General features: G+C 44.7%; 1 protein-coding gene across 1 annotated transcript in view; it reads left to right on the forward strand.

Moving 5' to 3' along the window:
- Window positions 1–24,443, forward strand: part of LOC144672030 (NACHT, LRR and PYD domains-containing protein 3-like) — a 977,887-nt gene that overhangs the window by 942,894 nt on the left and 10,550 nt on the right. The window contains exons 12-14 of the mRNA XM_078533970.1: window positions 18,855–19,025; window positions 19,613–19,777; window positions 21,310–21,474. Of these exons, the coding sequence (XP_078390096.1) occupies window positions 18,855–19,025; window positions 19,613–19,777; window positions 21,310–21,474 (501 nt within the window). The remainder of the gene's footprint in view (window positions 1–18,854; window positions 19,026–19,612; window positions 19,778–21,309; window positions 21,475–24,443) is intronic.

Consider the following 24,443-nt stretch of genomic DNA (forward strand, 5'->3'; position numbering starts at 1 on the left):
CAGGCAGTGGCAGCAGCTGTTTTCAAACACGTGGAGGAGAACAAGATCCTGTACACCATGTGCTACAACCCTTCCTACTGCTGGATCCTCGGTCTGGCACTGGGTCCCTTCTTTACACAAAGAGACAGGAAACACCAGCAAGTTCCCAAGACCATCACCCAACTGTATTCCTACTATATTTACAACATTCTGAAAAACCATGGCCGAGAGATTGAAAGCCCCCGTGATGTGTTCCTGAAGCTTGGTGAGATGGCCTTCACAGGAGTCTCTGAGAAGAAGATTGTGTTTAGAAATGGAGATTTGATCCAGTACAATCTGCAGCCTTCCCAGTTCCTGTCTGGGTTCCTGATGGAACTTTTAGAGAGAGATGATTCTATCCAGAGTGTGGTTTACACATTCCCACACCTCACCATCCAAGAGTTTGTAGCTGCACTCGCACAATTCCTGACTCCCGATCCCAAGGACATCCAGAAACTCCTCAGTGAAGCGGACAGTGAAGAAGATGGGAGATTTGAGATATTTCTCCGTTTTGTTGCTGGTCTCTCCTCCCCACAATCAGCTTGGCCCCTGGAGAAGTTTCTGAGTCCATTTCTTCATCAAACAACCTGTCGAGTGATTGACTGGGTGAAAGAGAAGGTTAAAGGTCAGATTGGAAACACAGCGACTGAAGCTGGTAAAAGGAACCTCCTGAACACATTCCACTACCTGTTTGAGTCTCAGAGTAAAGCACTAGCTCAGGCCACAGTGGGATCTGTGGAAACACTTTCATTTAGTGGATTGCGACTGACCCCGATTGACTGTGCGGTCCTGTCTCATGTCCTTGGACTCTGTGATACAATAAAACACCTCGATCTAGAGAGGTGCAACATTCAGTGTGAAGGACTCCAGCGGCTGGAACACGTTCTGTACAAATGCCAGAAGTTGAGGTAATTGCTTGTTTGTTGCTGTAGCTCGGATTTTCATTATTGAAGTTAAATTTACTGTCTTATAAATGAAAAAATAAATAACTTCCAGTTCAAGAAAAAAGAGGCAGAGTCAGAAAAAACTTCACAAAATAAGATGAGTGTAAAATTCCAAATTGGAAAATAAGAATAATGCCTTTGTGAACAAATTGTTGGTTTACTTCATGGTGAATCAAATAGTTTAAGCGTGGGATTTTGATGATAAGAAATAGTGCTAATTATTTACAAAGGGAACAGAATATAGATAGTCTAAGGATAATAAACACCGTGGGGATAAACATAACTTAAATAATAATAACTATTATAAACCATATCAACTGTAAGCTGTACTGATCACAAGGGAAAATAAGTCCTATATATCATCATAATTAATCAAATTGTTTCTAGTGGGAGAGTGAAATATCTTAAATTTAGGTAATTACAAAAGAAGACCTTTCGAATTCTAATTATTTAAATTTCCTCCCAATTCTGTTAATTTAATGTAGAAACCTGCTGCTGATCAAAAGTTCGAATTCCCCCATTGCACGTTTATACCCAGAATGCAGACACACGCTGGACAGCTGGGAGGAATTTTCAGGAATCTGTACCATTGACTGGTTCTTACACAGAGTGGACAGTCTCTGGTAGAACTGACAGTTGAACAGTTAAAACAGGATTTTCTGATAATCTACCCCATATCTGTGAAACTGCCGGGAGCAGGGAACTCCCGGAAATTCCCTTGAAATATAATAAAAGCTGCACCTGCATTAAATGTAGAGGTTACTTAATGGGGAATAATGTGGGAAACACCCCTCCCATATCAACTAGGGGAACAGGCACATGTCAACTTTGTAACAGGACAGAATAAACTTTCCTTGTTGCATAAAATCCAGCGGATAGATTTTACAGCTGCAGTTAGCACACTTTGACAATATCCAGCAATAGCTGGAAATCAAGATGTGGAAGGGAGAGAGGAACCTGGTGAAATTAGAATCACTAAGGAAGCAGTGCTGAGTGAACTGATGGAGCTGCAGGCTGACAAGACTCCGCGTCCTGATGGGCTTCATCTTAGGGCCTTAAAAGAGGTGATTAACGAGGTAGTGGATGCGCTGGTGTTAATTTTGCAATATTTGCAAGATTCCGGAACGGTTCCATCAGATTGGAAAGTAGCAAATATAACCCTTCTATTCAAGAAGGGAGGGGGGCAGAAAGCGGGAAACTATAAGCCAGTTAGCTTGACATCTGAAGTGGGGAAGGTGTTAGAGTCGAACGTTAAAGGGGTTTTAGCTGGGCATTTAGAGAAACTCAAGGTAATCGGGAAGAGTAAACATGGTTTTGTGAAAGGGCAATCATGTTTAACCAATTTAATGAAGTTCTTTGAAGGAGTGACATATGCAGTGGATAGAGGGAAGCCTGTAGACATAGTGTGCTTGGATTTCCAGAGGCATTTGATAAAGTGCCGCATCAAAGGTTATTGCATAAAATGAAGACCATGGTGTAGGGATTAACATATTAGCATGGATAGAAACTCTTTCGAGTTATCAACAGTCACAGATTGCAACTCTTTTCGAGTACAATCACAGTTCTTGGTTTCCGGGAGTGGGACATGAACCCACAACCCTCTGATTCAAAGGCGAGGGTGCTATGAACTGAGCCACAGCTGACACCTCTAGCATGGTAGAAGATTGGCTGGCTTTCAGAAAACAGAGGCTATGCATAATTGGGTCTTTTTTCTGATTGGCAGGATGTGATGAGTAACTGCCAGGAGTGCTAAATTTAAGGAACACAGGTTCCATTTCAAACCCAGATAAATTAGAATCATTTTTTTCGTCTGCTTAGTGTTCTGCTGAGTGTTGTATTTATTTGTTGTCCATCATATAGGGCTATAAAATGGGCACTGTGGGCTCACACCTCCTGAATGTGTAATATCCACTTGTTAACAATTTCAGATTACTGAATGGCATGCTGGACCCTCTATTAGTTAAGTGCATGGCAGCCTGGATACTGTGCAAATCTCTCACCTTCACATTCTGCCAAACTCCCACCCTCCAACTGGACCAAAGCTTTAAAGACACTCAGACATTGTCACTGGCAGTGAAGCCTTTGTACATCATGTTGTCTTGGAGGCCAAGCCAAACTCTCTTTCCTCCTGCCTTCGTGACTGTACCCTGCAGCACACTGGCACAAGATTGCACATACTGAGGCCTTACTCACCCTGGCCACCTTCATGAGGTCAATGAGGCCCTTCTGGCATTGAGGCCAGGTTCTCCTGATAAGCCCAACATTGCTGACCCCTTCAGCTCCTGCCCCCAGGCAGCACGTGTTTGGCTTGGCTTCTTCCTCTTCCTACCGGATGGCATCAGCTGCTCATGTTGGTTGGACGCTGCATGTAGGAGGGCTCTGAGTGAGTCCTCATTAAACCCAGGGGCTGGTTTGGCCCTTCTCCCCTGCCTCTCCCCTCGCTCCAGTGGCGCAGACATCTCTGAAGGAAAACATGCAGTACCTAGACAACTCCTCCATGCAACGGTTCAGAAAGAATGCCAGCTCTGCTCAGTGGAAAAGTTTGGAGACAGCAGAACTCATAAATAAACACTCAGTTTAACAGCCTGGAAATAGCTGAAGTCCCAGTGGGCCTCCAAGCTGTGAACAATGCCAGCATTTGTTGCGTCCCCTGACACTGCCCCATTCCAGAGGGCCCATTAAATTACTGACTGTGACTTCATTTCGGGTCAAGGCCAATGACCTCAAAGGCTGGATATGCCGCCCTCCAATACTGATTGGGCAGATGGTCGCCCCCTGTTGGCCTGAAACCCGCCCTCCGTTTGCATTTGGATCAATTAACAGATCATACGCCAAGTTTGAATGGTGGGTTCGGAGATCCGCCCACTTTCGGGTCAAGTTCCCCCTCCTCCTCCGTGCAGGAGCGGATTATTCAGCCCCACGTGTGGGGATTTGGACGGATTAGGGAACCCCGGAAATTTCTCTGAACTATAGCAATAGTCTCACCTGCAGTCAAGGTAGAGCCTGTTTAATGCTAAATAAAGTGGGGGACACCCCTTCCCTGTCAACGAGGAGAACAGGGACACTTCAACTTTGTTATGGGGGGAGAATAACATTTCCTTGTTGTATAAAATCCAGGGGGATGGATTTTAAAGGAACAGTTAGCAGAGTTTCACAATATAATTCACTCCGAGGTGTTGTACAGAGTAATGTAATGCACAGAGTTAAGAAGGACATGGAATCACTGCTTTAATTCTTGGAAAATTGGGTCGTTCTCATAAAAGCCCAGAATTAACGAAGAACAGAAATGAGACAAGTTTCCTTAAACTTGGCCGGCCAGTCACTGAGCTTCAGGAGAGTAATTCTGATTATCAGGGATTGAGACCAAACTGGGGGACATTTAGACGCTGCACACAGACAACTCTCTGTCTAATAAACATTGAGAGGGGTGAAAGTGATATTCACCAGTAGTCAAATTAGTGATAGTGAATTGTTGACCAGTTTACACTGCTCACTGTTTCCTTTTCCCTTCAATTGAAAGGAAAATCGGGTGAGCTGTAGTATGGGCGGGTGATCCAATATCACCCATCATACACTATCGACAAAAGATCAAATTACCCCCAATAGATTTAATTTACAGTAACAGTAAAATCTCTGCATTGATTTCTGATGTTGCTTCCATGTTTCCTGTGATATTGGGCAAAACAATTGAATCTGATCTGAGTTTTTATTCAATGTAATTACATTTCGGGGCTCCCCAAAGGAGGGAAACAGAGGCAGCGGAGGGAGGTGGCGAAAGTGCCAAGAATACTGGCACCGGCAGTGTGTCAATTTCAAGATGCTGATGCTCGTTTCATCATGAATCACCAAGAGTAGGCGGGTTGGGACAGGAATCTCAATTAAGACAGTTGAGAACTTTGTTAAGCACATAATAAGGTTTGAGATTTAAAGTTCTAAAGGAGCGGACAGTTTACCTGTTCATCTGAAGAAAAGTGGGCACAGAGTGGGAGCCAGCCATGGCTGCCACAGCCCAATAAGAAGGTCAGTGGGGCAGGCACTTGGTAAGGGGGTGCGGAGGTGACAGGGAGAGTGGAAACTCAGGATTTGAATGGGGTTGGCACTCCCAGCAGTGCGGAGGGAAACTCAGGATTTGAATGGGGTTGGCACTCCCAGTAGTGCGGAGGGAAACTCAGGATTTGAATGGGGTTGGCACTCCCAGCAGTGCGGAGGGAAACTCAGGATTTGAATTTGGTTGGCACTCCCAGCAGTGCGGAGGGAAACTCAGGATTTGAATGGGGTTGTCACTCCCAGCAGTGCGGAGGGAAACTCAGGATTTGAATGGGGTTGGCACTCCCAGCAGTGCGGAGGGAAACTCAGGATTTGAATTTGGTTGGCACTCCCAGCAGTGCGGAGGGAAACTCAGGATTTGAATGGGGTTGGCACTCCCAGCAGCGCAGAGGGAAACTCAGGATTTGAATGGTGTTGGTGCTCCCAGCAGTGCGGAGGGAAACTCAGGATTTGAATGGGGTTGGCACTCCCAGCATTGCGGAGGGAAACTCAGGATTTGAATGGGGTTGGCACTCCCAGCAGTGCGGACGGAAACTCAGGATTTGAATGGGCTTGGCACTCCCAGCAGTGCGGAGGTAAAGGAGGGAGAAAGGCTGCCAAGAACAATTGAGAGGCCACCTTCCCAGAAGGAAGGCTGCAGCTGTCAGATGTTGGATGAGGGGCAACACCCTCTGCAGGGAGGGCAGAACCCCAGGCATCAGAAGGGCACGGGAAAGGAAAGAGGGGCAGGAAGGCAACAGAGGCCGAACATTCAATACAGGAACTATTGCTGAAGACGGAGCTATCAAGGCCCAGTGATGTTGGATATTGTGACCCTTCTGGCAGTGGCCACATACATCTGTGCGCTCAATGCTGAATACCTCACAGCGCTGGTCACAGTTATTGTGGCATTGAACTCCTTCACTTCTGGCTCCTTCCAAGGATCAGGTGTGGAACTTAGAGACATGTCACATGTGGCTGCTGACCAGGTCATCTCACAGGTCATGGATTCACTTTTTGCCAGAGCTGGACAGCGCATTCATTTAATAACAGAGAGGCCTTGCAGGGACACAGGGATTCCCCCAGGAGCAGGGTATCACCGATTGTACCCATTGGCCATCAAGGCACCCAGTGACTGGTCAGGGAGATCCATACAGGAAGGGCTTCCACTCCCTCGATGGCTCGTCTGTGACCACAACAAAAACTTCCTCCATGTGTGCACTCACTTTCCTGGCAGCTGCCATGATACTTCATCCTCCAAAGTCTGTGTCCTAGAGGATAACGGATATTCCTCGAAGTGATGTTACTGAGCTCTCTGTGGGAGTCCCAGAAAGAGGCACAATGGCTGGACAACCATTGAACAGGACCTCAGGCTTCTGAAGATGTGATTCCAGTGCTTGGGCCAGTCGGGTGGTGCCCTCCAATCCCCTCTTGCAAGTGTCTCTGTCAGTGTGGGAATCTGCTGCATTCTCCATAACATGGCTCTCCAGAGAGGTGTGGACCTTGAGGACAATGAGGCACTGGGATGACACAGCTCATCGAGGGAACAGCAGGCTGTGAGAGAGGAGGTGAAGGGAGAGGACGCTGAACAAAGTGGAGCCCCTGCTGCATGATGAGGTGGCTTCCTCCTGCCCCCCTCGGGGAAGAGGAACTCGCCCCCGCCCACTCCCTCATGGCCTCCAGTTTGGCAGTGATAAAGTGAGGGGATTCCCTGCCGTGGGTGCCAAGCCTCGGGCTTCCCTGTGACATCTCACTTCCCTCTGGTGCTGTGGAAAGCTTTGGTACAAACTCCTGATCTCTCCCTCAGGACAACCAGCAGCATCAGTGATGGCTGCCAAGTGAACAGGAAATCTGTCTCCATTAAAAATAATGACGTCCCCATGCAAAAATCATAACTTCAATCACTTTCCCACCGATTGTGGGTTTCTGACCCAAAATAACCCCAGCTCCTGTTCCTTACATCCATTGTAAAAATTCAGCCTGTTTTAATGTGTTTCTCACTTCTCTGTTTAGACTGCCTTCTAATAATCTGGGAGATTCAGGAGTGAAACTACTGTCTGCGGTCCTGAGGAAGCCAGGCTGTAAAATACAGGAACTGGAGTAAGTACCAGACTCTTGAGTTTTTGTTTATAAAAACCGAACGTCTGACACTGTATATTAAATTATTATTAGTATCAAGATTTACGTTCTTAATAACACTATGCATGTTATTATGAGTATCAGTAATAGGATTAATATTAATCAGTGGGGTGAAAATGGACATGGAAATGGCAGGGATGTAAAACAGGTAATATCACATTTTCTGGCCTCGAAAGGAACGCCTGATATTGAGGTCTATTGAAGTAGACCCATGTCGCAGATGACCGATGCAACGCTGACTATTCTGCAACTCCATACATGTCCAATTTCACGCCTGCCTGATTTCCACTGTTTTCCCTCCCTCTGATCTCCAGCCTGTGGACCAACGCTCTCAGATTCTTGTGCTCAGGATCTTGCCTCTGCTCTCAGTACAAACCAGTCACTGACGAACCTGGACCCAAATAATAATAAACTGAAAGATTCTGGAGTGAAACTACTGTCTGCAGCTCTGAGGAATCTTGATAGTAAAATACAGAAACTACGTAAGAAGATAAGAAATTGGAGTAGGAGTAGGTAATTTGGCCCCTCGAGCCTGCTCTGCTATTCAATAAGATCATGGCTGACATGCTTGTGTTTTGAATTTCACATTCCTATCTTCTGCTGATAATCTTTGATTCCCTTGCCTAACAAGAATCTATGCAGCTCCGCCTTAAAAATATTCAATAACCCCACCTCCACCACTTTCTGAGGCAGAGTGTTCCACAGTCTCACAACTGTCTGAGAGAAAAAATTCTGATATCTGTCCTTAAATGAAAAACCCTAATTTTAAAAACAGTGACTCCGAGTTCCGGACTCACCCACAGGAGGAAAAATCTTTTCCATGTCCACCTCATCAAGCCCATTCAGCCTCTTATATACTTAAATCAAATCACTCCTCACGCTTTTAAACTCCAATGGAAACAAGTACAGTCTGTCCAACCTTTCCTCATAAGACAACCCACTCATTCCAGGTATCAATCTAGCAAACCTCCTTTGAACTGCCTCCAATGCAGTTACATCCTTCCTTAAATAAGGAGACCAAAACTACACACTGTTCAAGTCCAATGCCCCGTATAACTGAAGCATAACATCCTTACTTCTATGTTCAATTCCCCTTTAATAAAGGACAGCATTCCATTATCCTTCTGAATTACTTGCTGTACCTGCATACTAACTTTTTGTGACTCATCTACTAGAACACCCAGATCCACCTGCACCTCGGAATTCTGCAGTCGTTCTCTGTTTAAATAATTCTCTACTTTTTTATTCTTCCTGCCAATGTGAACAACTTCACAGTTTCCCACGTTATTATCCGTTAGCCAGGTTTTTGCTCACTCACAACTTATCTATATCCATCTGCAACCTCCTTCTATCCTTTTCACAACATACTTTCTAACCTATTCTTTGTGTCATCTGAAAATTTAGTGACCATGCCATCACTCCCTTCTTGTAAATCATTGATTTAAATTGTAAAAGGCTGAGATCCCAGCACAGATCCCTGAGAGACGCCACTCGATACATCCTGCTTTTTGGAAAAAAGACCCATTTATACATACTCTGCTTTCTGCCAGCCAACCACTCTCCTATCCATGCTAATATGTTACCCCCTACACCACCAGCTTTTATTGTCCACAGTAAACTTTGGCATGGCACCTTATCAAACGCCTTCTGGAAATTTACGTATAGTATGTCTACAAGCTCCCTTTATCCACAGTGCATTTTACTCCTTCAAATAATTCCCAATAAACTGGTTAAATATGGGCAGAATTTTCGGGTTGGCGAGCATGGGAGGGGCCTGCTCGCCGACGCATAAAATGACGCACGGTGACATCGGATGGGGGTCTCAGTGTCACCGCGCGCTATTTAGATTTTCAGTTTGGTGGGTGCGCAGCCAAACTGTCAAAGGCCTATTGAGGCCATTAAGAAAGTAATTAAAGTAGTTCAGAATGCTGCCTGTCCAACCTTAAGGTTGAAGGGCAGGCAAAGTGTCCAGGTGGCCTTCACATTTTTCATAAAACCTCATCCATGGGCGGGATCAGGTTTCATGAAGGGTTTATTAATAAAATAAAACATTTTAAAACATTTGATAAACGCTGTCACGTGAGTGGACCTGTCTAAATAATTTTTTGTGTCTTTAATTAAAAACTTTCATTCAGCACTTAATCTCCGTGAGGCCGCTCCGTGCCTCAGGGAGATTTCTGCCTCTGTCACCCCGCGCATGTGTGAAAGAGCGCAGGCCCCGACTCAGGGAATCCAACCCCAGCCCCACTCCCGCTGCCCCCACAGGGAGCGTTCAGCGCTTCGGGGGCGTGCGTCACACTGGGCAGGCTTTAATTGTCCCGCCCACGTAAAATGGCGGCACAGCCTCGATCTGGGGTCCCCATCGGGATCGCGCCTGACCCAACCAAACCCCCCTCCCTTTCTACCTATGATTTTCCTTTCACAAAACCATGCTGATTCTACCTGATTACCCAAATTTATCTCAGTGTTTAGATACAACCCCCTTAATAATCAATTTTTACAACTTCCCCACCACAAATACCTACAGTTTCCTGTTTTGTGCCTCACTCCCTTCTTGAATAGACAGGTTATATTTGTAACTTTCCAGTCTGATGGAACATTTCCAGAATCTAGTGAATTTTGGAAAATTGGCACCAACACACCATCTGGCTCATTAGCCACCTCTTTTAATACGCGAGGCTGTTGTCCATCAGGGTGAGGAGACTTGTCAGCCCACAGCTCCATCAGTTTGCTCTGTACCACTTCCTTAGTGATTGGCTTTTTACCAAGTTCCTCTCCCCTTTCACCTTCTGATTTGTAGCTATTACTGGAATGTTTATTTGTATCCTTTATAGTGAACACAGAAATAAAATATTTGTTCATTTCATTCGCCATTTCCTTATTATCTACTAATAATTCCCCACTGTCACTCTGTAGAGGAACAACACTCACTTTACTTAGTCTTATCCTTTTTAAGTACCTGTAGAAACTCTTGTTGTCCATTTTTACATTTCTAGCTAGCTTCCTCTCATGCGCTAATTTATTTCTCCTGATTAACCTTTGAGTCATTCTTTGCCATTCTTTATATTCTGACTAATCATCTGTCCTGCCACTCCTCTTTGCACTGTTATACGCATTTTCCTTACGTTTGATGCTTACCTGAACTTCTTTAGTTAACCATGGATGGTTATGTAAATAAGTTAAGGATTTTTTTCTTTATCGTAGGAATATACTTATTCTGAATATTCTGAACTATCCCCTTAAATGTTTCTCTATTGACATATCCTAAAGCTAAGTATCCCAGTTCACTTCTGCTTGCTCAGCTTTCATGCCCACATAGCTGCCCTTATTTAAATTTAAGGTACTAGCTCAGACCCATTCTCCTCCCTTTCAAACTGGATGTAAAATACAATCATATTGTGGTCGCTGCTACTTAGTTGTGCCTTCACTTTCAGGTCACTAATTAACCTTTTCACGTTACACAATACCAAGTCTAATATAACCTGTTCCCCGGTTAGTTCCAGAACATGCTGCTCTAAGAAACTATCTCGAAAGCATTGTAAGGACTCCTCATCCAGGCTATGCTGCCCATCTGATTTTTCCAGTTTATATATAGATTAAAATCACCCATGGTTATTGCCGCCGCTTTATCACAACCACCCAATATTTCTTCTTGTCCTCCATTGTGGTTACTGTTAGGGGGCCTGTAGACCACTCCCACTAGTGACTTTTTCCCCTACTATTTCTCATCCCAACTCAGACCGACTCTATATTCTGATCTCCTGAAGCAAGGTCATCTCTAACGGTTGCACCAATGCTATCTTTGATTACCAGTGCTACCCCTCCACCTTTACCGAGCTTCCTATTCTTCTTCAATGTCATGCACCCCTCAGTATTCAGGACTGAATCGTTGTCATCCTGCAGCCACGACTCCATAATGGCTATCGAGTCATATTTATTTACTTCAGTGTGCTCTATCAATTCATTTACTTTGTTATGAATGCTCCATGCATTCAGACACAAAGCCAACATTATTGTGTAGATAATGTTATCTTTGTAACATCTAGTCTTGACTGTTGGTGTATTCTCTGTGCTTTCCCTTTGGCCCTTCCTGCCATTCTCTGTCCCACATTTCTCATATTACTATTTTGTTTTCCTGTCTTGACTCTACCCCTTGATTTGCTACATCTAGCCAAGTTTGTTCCCTCACTCACCGCCCCCACCCCCTCCCGTCCGCGTGCACCCCGTTTGGTTCAAAGCCCTCTCTACTTCCCTAGTTACGCAATTCACAGGAACACTCATCCCAGCATGGTTCAGGTGTGGACCGTTCCAAGGTACGGCCCCCACTGGTGCTGGTGCCCCACAACCCGGAACCCATTCCTCCTCACACCAGTCTTTGAGCCACGCATTCGTCTCTCTAATTTCATTGGCCCGTTGCCAATTTGCACGTGGCTCAGGTAATATCGCATAAAGTAGTACCTTTGAGGCTCTGCTTCTTAATTCGCTACCTAGACCTTCACACTGACTTTGCAGAATCTCTTTCCTTTTCCTGCCTATGTCGTTGGTACTTAGATGGTCTACGACAATTGGATCCTCCCCATCCCACCAAGTTCCTCTCCAGCTCTGAACAGATGTCCTGACCCCTGGCACTGGGCAGGGAGCACAGCTGTCTGGACACTCACTCCTTGCTACAGAGAAGACTGTCAATTCCCCTCACTATACTATGTCCTATCATAAGTACATTCCTGTTTGCTCCGCCTCACATGAATGGCTTCCTGTACCATGATACCATGGCCAGCCTGCTCATCCACCTTGCAGGCCTCGCTTTCGTCCACACAGGTCGTGAGCACCTCAAACCTGTTTAATAATTGCAAAGTCTGAGGCTCCTCCACTGCTGTATGCTTGGTCCCTTTACCTGTTTTGTCCACAGCCACGTCATCCTGTCCCTCACTGTTGACCAAAACAGGTGACCCTATTCTAAGAGATGTGACCATCTTTTGGAACAAAGTGCCCAGTCATTTTTTCCCCTCCCTTGTGTTGTGCAGAGCCTGCAGTTCGGCTTCCAGGTCAATAAGCCTGGTCTGGAATTCCTCTAGCTGCTTACAGTTTCTGCAGGCATGTTTGTCATGGATCGCCTTGGCACCCAAGCGACCTCACATCCCACAGCTGCAACGCAACACCTGTCCTGCCATTTTACCCTATCTTATTTAGTTCACTTAACTGAATGACTTTATTCCTATGTGTGCTACAATTTACTGTGCTTATTGAATGTGAGTACCACTGACAACTAAAAGTTATATGCTTCTTGAATACACAGGTATGTGTTTTAATTATTTTTTTAATGCATGTTTAAATTTTAATGTTAAGCTTTTAAAGTTTCGGGTTATTTAATTTCAAAGTCTTGGTTATTTTTATTTATAGATCTACCTTAACTTCCACTCCAGTCTAAGCGCGCACACTGTCCCACCCACTGGGCACTTACCGGCCAATCAACGCACTGGCTTCCTGTGACGTCACAATTGCCTTTCCCCCTCCACTGCTGCTTGTCAGCAGCTGAAACGGTGCATTCCTCAGCTCCCGACTGCAGCTCCGCTCCCACTCCCAGCAAGGTCGGCCGCTCTGCAATCCCTGGTCCTTATTTACAGGCATTCCTCAGCTCCCGACTGCCCCCTGCAGCTCCGCTCCCACTCCCAGCAAGGTCCCAGACTGTGAGATTGTGTTTTTAAAGACTGTATGTCTGATGCTGTAAATTATTACGAGTATCAGTAATAGCGTCACTAATAAACACTGCACATTTTCATTACTACAAGTATTAGTCTTATTAATAAAAACCCCGGATTTACTCTGATTCATGAAAGGTTTCTCTCTCTGATCTCCAGCCAGATAGTAACAGCCTCACATATTCATAGCTCCCCTCTCAGTATAAATTGGGCACTGATGAGTCTGGACCCGAGTTACGACAAACTGCAAGATTCAGGAATAATACCTTTAAAAATCATTTAAAGTCATTCTCAAAGACATGAATCAGAATTTAAAAATGAACAAAACGATTATTGCTTCTACAATTCCCATGGTGGAATTTTATGGTCCCTCTCACCAGTGGGATTTTCCAGACCCCGCCGAAGTCAATGGATTGTGAACGGCCCATCCTATTTTACAGCCCCTCCCGTGCTGTAAAATTCCCCCCCATATTGTATTCTTACATTTTTAGCTTAGGTTAATTAGACATTCACATTATAGATCTTTAAACTTGAAAGCTTCTCAGTTTGTAATAAAAGTATAAAACTTCCATAAATATATTGGTAAGGCAGTTAATAAACTATCAAAATGAATAAGCTATCACAATCTGTGGCTCCCAATAACCCAACAGTAAAATTCAGAAACTGTGTGAGATGTTGTTTCTGATAACGGGATGTCGAACACTGTACGGTATCATTAGTATCAGTCATGGTGTCATCAACAACAACATCAACTTTCATTCATATAGCAGCTTTAATATAGTTAATTGTCCCAAGACACTTCACAGGAGTGTTATCGAACAGACTTGGGCAGCGTGGAAAATGAGATATTAGGACAGGCAACTAAAAGCCAAGTCAGGGAGGTAGATTTTAACGAGAGTGTTAAAGGAGAAGAGAGGGGTAGAGAGGTGGAAGGAATTAGGAAGGGAAATCCATAGCTTGGGGCCGAAGAGCTCAAGGTGCAGCTGCCAATGACAATAATTTCCATATTTAATAATCTGAATCATAAACATGTTATTATTAGTATTGGGAATAGTGTTATTTAAAATAAAACTTATTAATAGGCACTTAATTAGCTTGGCAGCGAAGTTAAAGCCCAAGTAATAAAAGGCACTGTGACAGCATGGATATAAAGTTGTCTGAGTGACAGGAAACAGAAAATAGTTGTTAATGGTTGTTTTTCAGTCCGAGGAAGCAGACAGTGGAGCTCTCCACCGGTTGCTTCAGGACGAGCAGTATTACATGTCTCGATATATGTTCATGACTTAGACTTGGGTGCACCTAAAAATGAGGTGCCAAACTGGTGAAGCTGCAACCCAGGACAACTTGCATGCAACTAATGGGAGAAGCACGTGATCCCACAACCAACCGATAAGATCAAAGTTTTGTACACCTGTCACATCCAGTTGTGAATGGTGACGGGCGATTAAACAGCTCACTGGAGGAAAAGGCTTCACCAATATTCCCATCCTCAATGGGGGAAGGCCAGCCACGTGTGACGATTATTGGCTCAAACAGTCCAATTTAACTGGGTCAGACCCATTCTTACACCATTAAAGTTGGCTTTCCCCATATTAATAATTCTTATCTGGGCTGTTCTTTGTTTTATCCCATAGTCAGCTTAAACCTTACGATACAGTGATCACTCCTTTATACTTGATCTACTTGGCCCATCTCATTCCAAAGAATCATGTCAAGCTGTGCATCCTTTCTCACACTGGAAACACGCTGCTGTAGAACAATTTCCTGGTCACTCTAGGAATTCTTGCCCCTCTCTGCCTGTCACATTAATACTATCCCAGTCTATATTTGGACAATTAAAGTTCCCCATTATAACTACTTCATGATTCTTGCACCTCTCTGGAATTTCCTTACAAATTTGTTCTTCTACATCTTTCCCCTAGTTGGTAGCCTATAGACTAGCAATATAATTGCACCTTTTTTGTTCCATAGATCGAGCCATATAAATTCTGTCCTTGACCTCTTTGGATCATCCCCTTTCTCCAGCACTGAAATATTCTGCTTAATCATTACAACCACCCCATTCCATTTTATCCCTTTCCTATCTTCCCTGAATACCCTATATTCAGGAATAGTTAATACCCAGCCCTTCCATTCGCTGAGTGAGGCCTCTGTTACTGCCACAGCACGATATTTCCACATGACACGTGCATCTGGAACTCACCAATCTTATTTACCACTCTCCATGCATTCACTAAACTGCTCTGTAACCCTGATTTCGACTTTATTGTCTTCCCCCCTACTCTGTACAGACTTAATAACTTACTATTTCCCACTCTAGTGCTATATATTTCTCCCAGCATTCCTTGGTATTCCTCTCTGATATTACCTCCTGGTTCCCACACTCCAGCCAAGTTAGTTTAAACACTCCTCAATACCAGGAGCAAATCACCAGGCACTCAGCTCCAGCTCTGTTTAGGTGCAATCCATCTGGCCTGTAGAGGTCCCACCTCTCTCAGAGCTGTTTACAAAGTCCCAGCAATTCGAAATCCCTTTCCCCTGCACCATCTTTGCAGTCACTAATTCATCTGCTTACCCTCCTATTTCTGTGTTCACTTGTGCGGGATACGAGGAGTTATCCAGAGATTACTGCTTTTCAGGCTAATTTCTTACCTAGCTCCCTAACTTCTCTCTGCAGGGAAACAGTCTTAGTATAGGCTACTGAACTTTAAGGACTGATGCTTCACTTAAGGGGTTATGAATCTTTGGAATCCTCTATCCCAGAGGGTTGTGGATCCCCATCGTTGAATAAATAATTCTAAGGCTGAGAGAGACAGATTTTTGTTCCCTCATTGGATTGAGCAACATGGGGAGTGGGTGGGAAAGTGGAGTTGAAGCCCTAGGTCATTCATGATCATATTGTCTGAGCAGGCTACTCCGGCTCCTATTTCTTTGTTCTTGTGCAGCAAGACCTGGAGAATTTGTAGGCTTGGCCTGATAAGTGGAAAGTAACAAATGCACCACACAAGAGCCAGGCAATTACCATCTCCAACAAGAGAGAATCTAACCTCACCACCACCTCCACCACCACCACCACCCCATAGAGGCTGGGAATTCTGCAGTGATTAACTTCCTGACACCCCAACATCTCTTAACTATCTAGAAGGCCACAAGTCAGGAATGTGAAGGAATGCTCTCCACTTGCCTGGATCAGTGCAGCTCTAACAACAATCAAGAATCTTGACACCATCCAGGGCAAATGAGTACGCTTGAACAGAATCCTATTGACCAACTTAACATCCATTCCCTCCACCAGCGGCCCACATTGGGGGTAGCACCACACCAAGACTCCTTCAGCAGCAACTTCCAAAACCGTGGCCTCTACCACCTGGAAGGACAAGGTCAGCAGATGCATCAGAAACTGCAAGTGCCCCTCGAAGTCACACACCATCCTGACTTGGAACTATATCCCCGTCCCTGCACTGTCACCTGGTCAAAATGTGCAAGTGAAGCTTGAGATTCAACATACAGACGTGTTCCATATGAGTCTTTACTTAGACACCCATTTAATATAATTAATCTTCCACCTTGTGCCTTGTTCCACCATTTCTTTGAATGTCCTGAACATTTCCCTGGAACCGTTACCACATCAGGCAAAAACGTTGGAAATGAACTGAACTCATTCTGTGTTGTCCTTCCATTGTCACCCTTTGCAGGAGACAGTGAACTGTTAAAGGCCCAGTAATGTTCTTAAAATAATGGTGAAAGATTAATTTTGTGATGCACCATCTTAAAATTCATTGAAGACACATACACAGCAAGGTGATATGTCACAACAAAATATAACCCTGTGAAACCCAAGTGCAATGAGATGAACCTTTTAAAGTGATGATGGGGGCTCCTACATTGCAATCCCCCTGCGCTGTCAGCTGAGGTGGAGGCAGGGTGCTGACCTTTCTCGTCCGAGGATTTCAATGACCATGGTGGTTGTCCTCTGGTTCCCTTAGGTTTCGAGGGCCCCAGCATACTGAGGGCCTCCTGCACAGATACTGGAATCGGCTCTGTTATCGTGGGTTTGTGAGGTGCTGGTGTTCGAGTCAGAGCAGTGGAAAATCCAGGAGCACCCTGAGAGGAGCCCCCAGATGCTGCAGGCAGTCACTCCTATACACTTTCAGGGCACACTGGACCCTCCCTGCTCACCTGAGGAGTCCGAGGAATTGGTGGTGACTCCAGTCACCTCACCCCCTCTCACCCAGCCATTGCCCATGGAGGTGGTGATGACATGCCGGTCAGTATGTATCTCCAATCGTTGGTCTGCTGGATTGACTGTCCATCAAGGTCACCAATCTCTCAGTAGAGGATGCCTAGGGCACTCATTCCCGGGACACAGCAATAATCATAGCTTGGATTAACTCCTGCATCCTTGGTGTCTGGTTACACACAGCTTCTTCATGTTAACATACCTCATGCTGCAGTTCCAACATCTGCTGCCTTGTTGAAGACGCTGGTGAAATGTTATCAGCCTGAAGCTTGACATTGCCTTTCCCTCTCTTGGCTATTACTTTCTCCATCAGCTGCTCGGGCGTGTCTGTGCTGTTCACCAGATTGTGACTCCTTTACTAATGGAATGTGACTATCTCCCGACGTGATAGTACCTGCACTGGTGGAGGGTGCGAGGGGAATAATGTGACGGTGCACCCTCTGAGGTCCGCTTCTCGTCCTCAGAGGTGGATGGCTGTCACCCGGTCACAGCCCTTGATCTGTGAAAGAACAAATAGTGTTTCTAGGGAAACGTTTGTTTTCTGCTCTCCAGAGGGTCTCCTGTGTCCATCCATTAGGCCACTCATTCTCTCAACTCCACAACCCACCTCAACATCAGTGATTGCCCGCCCTGCCTCCAGATCTCCCAGTTCATGTGTCTGAATTTCCATGGGTGTAAGGATGAGGAGATCTGGGGTACAGTGACCAATCTTGGCTCAGGCCCTCTCGTCAGCTGTTTACATCTGCAAGCATAGAAATCTTCATGTAACTCGCCCATCAAAGAGACACACTAGCCTATACTGGTGGCAGCCTGACTGTCCCGCATGGCACCACATGCATGTCTCCTGCATGCAGCACTCATCAGCGTGCAACCCTTGATCTGTCTTCTGCCATTTCAGCTCTTCATTCAGTAACCAGGGCTCCCTCGCTAGTCCCTCCAGAGCTGCTGTGTTTGAAAGTACTGCTGGCTGCCTTTACAGATGGCGCCAGTATTGTCTGAACCGGGACGTCCCCTGTCTCCACCACCGAAGTGGACGGCTCCTCCCACCTGTCAGCTCTGATAATATCGCATTGGTAACTCTGACTACCCTGACCCTACGTCCAAACACCCACTTACGGAGGATGGGGAAGCCTGGGGCTGGACAGTAGGCGATTGGGGTGTCAGGGACTGAGGGCTGGAGGGAGGTCCTACGGCCACTGGACCTTGGTGGGGCAGCTGGGGGCGAGGGGGATGGGGTATGTCCGAGGTTAAAAGGGGGGCTTCTGATGGAGACACCTCCCCACCCCCGGCCCCTTCCGCCAAAGGCCTGAATCCGGTTATTTTTAGGCTTCCACCACACCCAGGAACTCCTCCCGCCGACCTAAAAATTGAGGCTGGATGGGAAAGGGCCCTCAGGTGATCAATAATTGGCCACTTAAGGGCCTCAACTGGGGAGAGGGCGGGTGGCCCGTCTGAGACCTCACCCACCCCAGCGTCAATCGCTGAGATGTCTCGGCTGGTGGGAAACCCAGCCCAAAAATTTTACTCTCACCCATTGCTTAAAAACCCCCTGGCGGGTGAGCTTAAAATTCAAACTGTTATCTCTAATTCTTTCTTCACATATAGTGTCTGACTTGCTGAGTATTTCCAGCATTTTCTATTTATATTTCAGATTTTCATCATCAACAGTATTTTCCCTCTATATAATGGGGTGTCTCACACTGAACATTACTATTGTCATTAATAGTGTTCCCTCAGACACCAGAGATTTACCCTGATTCCTGTTGGTTTTCTCTCCCTTGTCTCCAGTCTGCAGGATAACAATCTCACAGATTCTTGTACCGAGGATCTTGCCTCTGTGATCAGTACAAACCAGTCACTGACAGATCTGAACCTGGGTGTTAATCCACTGGGAGACTCAGGAGTGAAACTACTGTCTGTGGGTCTGAGGAACTTGGGCTGTAAAATACAGAGACTGGGGTAAGTACCAAACTGTGTGAGATGATGTTGATAATAACTGAATGTCTAACAGGACATTTTCCGCAGAGTTATTAGAAAAATAAATAAACACTGTCCATTATTATTAATGTCAGTGATAATGTTATTAATGAAAATGAAACTGCATTTCCTCTGCCTCCTGTTATTTCTCTCTCTCTCTAACGGGTTTAATTTCCCGCTTCATTGTCCGCGGGAGCTCGTCAACGTTTGCGCGTGCCCGCCCAGCCAAATATCGCGCGAGTGCGCGATGACGTCAGGACGCTCGTCCGACATCATCTCGCGCGATTCCCCGCCTGCTTGGGTCAGGTATGCGCCCGCCTGCGGGACTCTGGGCTCTGTTTCTCCCTTCACAGATCCTGTCTCCCAGGCTGACTATTTCCAGAACATTCCTTTATATTTCACACCCACAGCATCAATTAGAGATTGCTTTTATGTTTTGAAGTTGTGTTTCTTGAATGTTTCACACTGTATATTATTATTTTAATCAGTTACGTTCTTTGAAAAAAACTGGAAATTTATTCTGATTCCTGTTATTTTTTTCTTTCTCGAACCCTCCCCCCACCCCCCAGTCTAGGGGGCAACAAACTGACAGATTCTTGTGCTGAGGATCTTGCCTCTGTTTTTAATCGCTCACTGACAGATCTGAACCTGGGTAATAACAACCTGGGAGATTCAGGAGTGAAACGACTGTCTGTAGCTCTGAGGGGACCGGACTGTAAAATACAGAAACTGGAGTAAGTACCAGACAGTGTGAGATTATGTTTAGAATCATTTAATATTTAAAAATATATTTTGAGCACTGTTACTATTATTAGCTTCTGACAGCCAATGCTGCTGCCTGGGCATTGCCAGTGACTGGGTGGGCAAGACCTTTTGACCAAGTTCACTTTTATCCTTAGTCACATATAAGGCTGTAAGCCTAACACTGTGTACTGACCTCACAGCCATTATCTTTCTCCCCACCACAAACTCCATTCCTTTACCATCCTCCCTCCATGTCCACACACGAGTGACACGGGTTTAAGGTGTGGAATCCCGTGATTTGTTTTGTAACTCTTTTGAGTTATCAACAGATCGCATGTAACTCTTTCGAGTACATTCACAGTTCTTGGTTTCCAGGAGTGGGACATGAACCCACAACCCTCTGATGCAAAGGTGAGGGTGCTATGAACTGAGCCACAGCTGACACCTCTGATTTGTTTTGTGCCCTCACCAGTTTTGTCACGTTAATAATCGGTGCACTTCCATTTTACAATCCCCCCTCCCCCCAATTTAATGTCATTAAAACCAGTCAAGACGCTGCTTTTCCCAGTTCTAATGTAAACTCATCAAACTGAAACATTAACCTGGCCTGAATTTTTCCCTTGTCGGGTGCACGATCGGGGAGCCTGGGAGCGGATGTGAAATGTGCTTCTGCCCGATCAGCCCCGCGACCATGATCTTACGCTGCTTGGCCAATTGAGAGGCAGCCAGTGTGAAGCGTACCCGGGGAAAGGCTCAGCACTGCCGCTGGGGGAGGGAAGAGGGCGGCACCGACCTCACTGTAAATGCTGGGGAGCGCTTCCAGTGAGCTCCCTGAAGGCAGACAGATGCCTCAGAGAGCTGCAGACCCCCAGATAATAAAATAAAGCACAAAAGTGCTGCAAAACTGTCCCTGCAGCAAAATCAAGCACCTGGAAACAGGCCTCACAAAAAAAACAGGCCCCAGATATTTATTTTTATTATAAATTCTAACGGAGATTTCATCCCTCCCTTGGATGAGGTTTCATCAAGAATGTAAAGGTCGCCTGGTCGATTGGCTGGTCCCCCAACGTCAGGTTGGATGGGCCACGAAAACCCGCTGACAATTGGGACGTTAATGGGTTTAATTTCCCGCTTCATTGTCCGCGGGAGCTCTTCAACGTTTGCGCGTGCCCGCCAAGCCAAATATTGCACGAGTGCGTGATGACGTCAGGACGCTCGTCCGACGTCATCTCCCGCGATTCCCCGCCTGCTTGGGTCAGGCACGCGCCCGCCTGCGGGACTCTGGGCTCTGTTTCTCCCTTCACAGATCCTGTCTCCCAGGCTGACTATTTACAGAACATTCCTTTATACTTCACACCCACAGCATCAATTGGAGATTGCTTTTATGTTTTGAAATTGTGTTTCTTGAGTGTTTCACACTGTATATTATTATTTTAATTAGTTACGTTCTTTGAAAAAAAACTGGAAATTTATTCTGATTCCTGTTATTTTTTCTCTCTCGAACCCTCCCCCCACCCCCCAGTCTATTGGGCAACAAACTGACAGATTCTTGTGCTGAGGATCTTGCCTCTGTTTTTAATCGCTCACTGACAGATCTGAACCTGGCTGATAACAAACTGGGAGATTCAGGAGTGAAACGACTGTCTGTAGCTCTGAGGGGACCGGACTGTAAAATACAGAAACTGGGGTAAGTACCAGACAGTGTGAGATTGTGTTTAGAATCACTTAATATTTAACAATATATTTGAGCACTGTTACTAGTATTAAAAAACACTGTCCATTATTATTAGTGTTAGCTATGAATAAAAAGAAACATTTAGTTTGATTCGTTATTTCTCTCTCTCTGAACCCTAGGCTATGGGATGCCAGTCCCAAAGATCTTTGTGTCTCGGGTGTAGGGGAATATTGCGAGGTATCCCCTCCTCCTCAGAGTTGGGTGTCTGTCCCCGGTCACTGTTGGCCATTATTTTGGGAAAAAGAGAACAATGTTTAGATGGCAAAAGCGAGGAAAAGGTGGTGGGGTTGCTCTTTTAATAACTGATGACATTAGTACAGAAGTCAGAGATGATCTTAGTTCTGAAGATCAAGATGTATAATTAGTTTGAGTAGAATATGAATTAGCAAAGGTAACATGTCACTTTTTTATTCAATCATGGGATCCAGGCATCACTGGCTAGGCCAACATTAATTGCCCATCCCTAATTGTCCTTGGGAAAGTTGTGGTGAGCTTCCTTCTTGAACCGCAGCAGTCCATGTGGGAGTAGCTTATAGGCCCCTAATACATTCACACTTTCGGACAGAATATACAGGAAAAAATAATGGGCACTTGTAAGAAAGGTGCTGCAATAATTGCGTGTTGTTTTAATCTTCATACATATTGGACGAAGCAGAATGGCAAAGGTTGCCTGGAAGATGAGTTCGTAGAGTGTATTCAAGACAGTTTCTTAGTGAGTATGTTCCAGTGACAACCACAGAACGGCTATTTTAGACCTGGGAATGTTCAATGAGACTGGATTAATTAATGACATCATAGTAAAGGTGCCTTTTATCAGCAGAGTATGAGAGAAAGCCAGTTAGAAGTATAAAAGCTGATAGAGGTTCTCCAAATATTTATATAGGAAATGAATACTAAAGTGTGCATAGGTACCATAGAAAATGAGGCTGGGAAATTAACAATGGGAAATGAGGAAATGGAAGAAGCGTTGAACAGGTATTTTGTGTCTCTCTTCGCTGTAGAAGACACAAGAAACATCCCAAGAATACTTGAAAATCAAGAGGTAAAAAGAAAGGAGGAACTTAAAACAATCAGGGTTCCGAGGGAAAAGGTATTAGGAAAACTATTAGATCCAAATGTTAACAAGTCCCTTGACTTGATGGCTTTCATCATAGGGTCTTAAAGGAAGTGGCTGCAGACATAGTAGATGCATTGGTTGTGATCTTCCAAAATTCCCTAGATTCATGGAAGGCCCAGCAGATTGGAAATCACATGGGGCGAATGGATTAGATTTCTTTGAGGAAGTAACATGAAAATTGACATAGCAGAATCTGTAGATTTGGTGCACTTGGATTTCCAAAAGCAATTTGATAAAGTGTCACATCAAAGTTAACAAAGATAACAAGATAAGAATTTATTATGTAGGTGGTAGCATATTAGTATGTATGGATGATTGATTAGCTAACAGCAAACAGAGAGTTGGGGTAAAGGGCCATTTTCGGTTTGGCAAACTGGTACTAGTGGAGTGACACAGAGGTCAGTGCTGGGGCCTCCAATACCTGTGTAAATTACTTGGTTGAAGGAACTGAATGCATGGTAGCTAAATTTGCCGATGGTGCAAAGTTAGGAAAGTAACTTGTCAAGTGGACATAAAGAGTCTATTAAGGGGTTTAGATAGGTGAAGTGAATGGGCAAAAAATTGGCAGATGGAGTTGAATGTGAGACAATGTGAATTTGTCCCCTTTGCCTGTAAGAATAGAAAAGCAGTAACTTACCTGAATGGAGAAAGACTGAAGACAGTACGGTACTGAGGGATCTCGGAGACCCAGTCCATGAATCACTAGGCATGCAATGGAGCAAGTGATTAGGAAGACAATTGGTCTGCTGGCGTTTATGTGGATGCTGTGGATAAAGCAGTTCCAAAGACTGTCTAGTAAACCGAAGATCCTGAGTGTGAATCTCAGTGGTGTCTTTACCCCAATTTCCATTCAAGGCTTTGAAATGTGACGTGTTTACAACAAAAATACATTCCTTTGATGCACAAAAACCCAGTAACCAAAGTGTCCCAACTAAAGAAATCAAGAATTGTATTAGATGAAGGGAAGAGATGTATTAAGTTGCCAGAAATAGGAAAGCCTGAGAATTGGGAACATTTTAGAAATCTGCAGAGAAGGACATAGAAATGGATTAAGAAAGAAAAGATAGAATATGAGAGTAAACTAGCAAGAAACACAAAGACTGATTGTAAATGCTTCTGTAGGTCTGTAAAAAGGAAAATATTCTTAAAAATAAATGTGGGTCCACTTCAAGCAAGGTCAGGAAAATTTACAATGCGGAATAAGGAAATGGCAAAGAAATTAAACAAATACTTTGTGTCTGTCTTCACAGAGAAAAATACTAAAAATTGCTCAGAAATAAAGGAGAATCAAGGAACTAGTGTAAACGAGGAACTGCAAGATATTAATATTTGTTAAAAAAAGTATTAGAGAAATTAATGGGACTTAAATTAGACAAATTCCCTGAACCTGATGATCTACAACCCAGAGTGTTGAAGGAAGTGGCTGCAGAGATAGTAGATGCGTTGGTAATCATATTTCAAAATTCTGTAGCCTCTGGAATGGTTCCTGTAGATTGGAAGGTGGAAAATATAACCCCGTTGTTTATGAAAGGAGGGAGAGAGTAAAGTGGGAATGAGACATCTGTTAGCCTGACATAAGTAGTAGGGAAAATGCGAGATTCTGCAATACAGGATGTGATAATAGAACACTTAGAAAATAATGGTAGCATTGGGCAGATTCAACATGGATTTATTAAAGGGAAATCATGTTTAACATACCTGTTGGGGTTTTTTGAGGATGCAGTCAGCAGAATAGATAAGGGGAGACCCGTGGATGTGGTACAGTGAGGTAGCACAAGGATCACAGGCGCAGCTATTCACAATC

This window comes from Cetorhinus maximus, chromosome 35, assembly GCF_964194155.1.
Source record: "Cetorhinus maximus chromosome 35, sCetMax3.hap1.1, whole genome shotgun sequence".
Taxonomy (NCBI): Eukaryota; Metazoa; Chordata; class Chondrichthyes; order Lamniformes; family Cetorhinidae; genus Cetorhinus; species Cetorhinus maximus.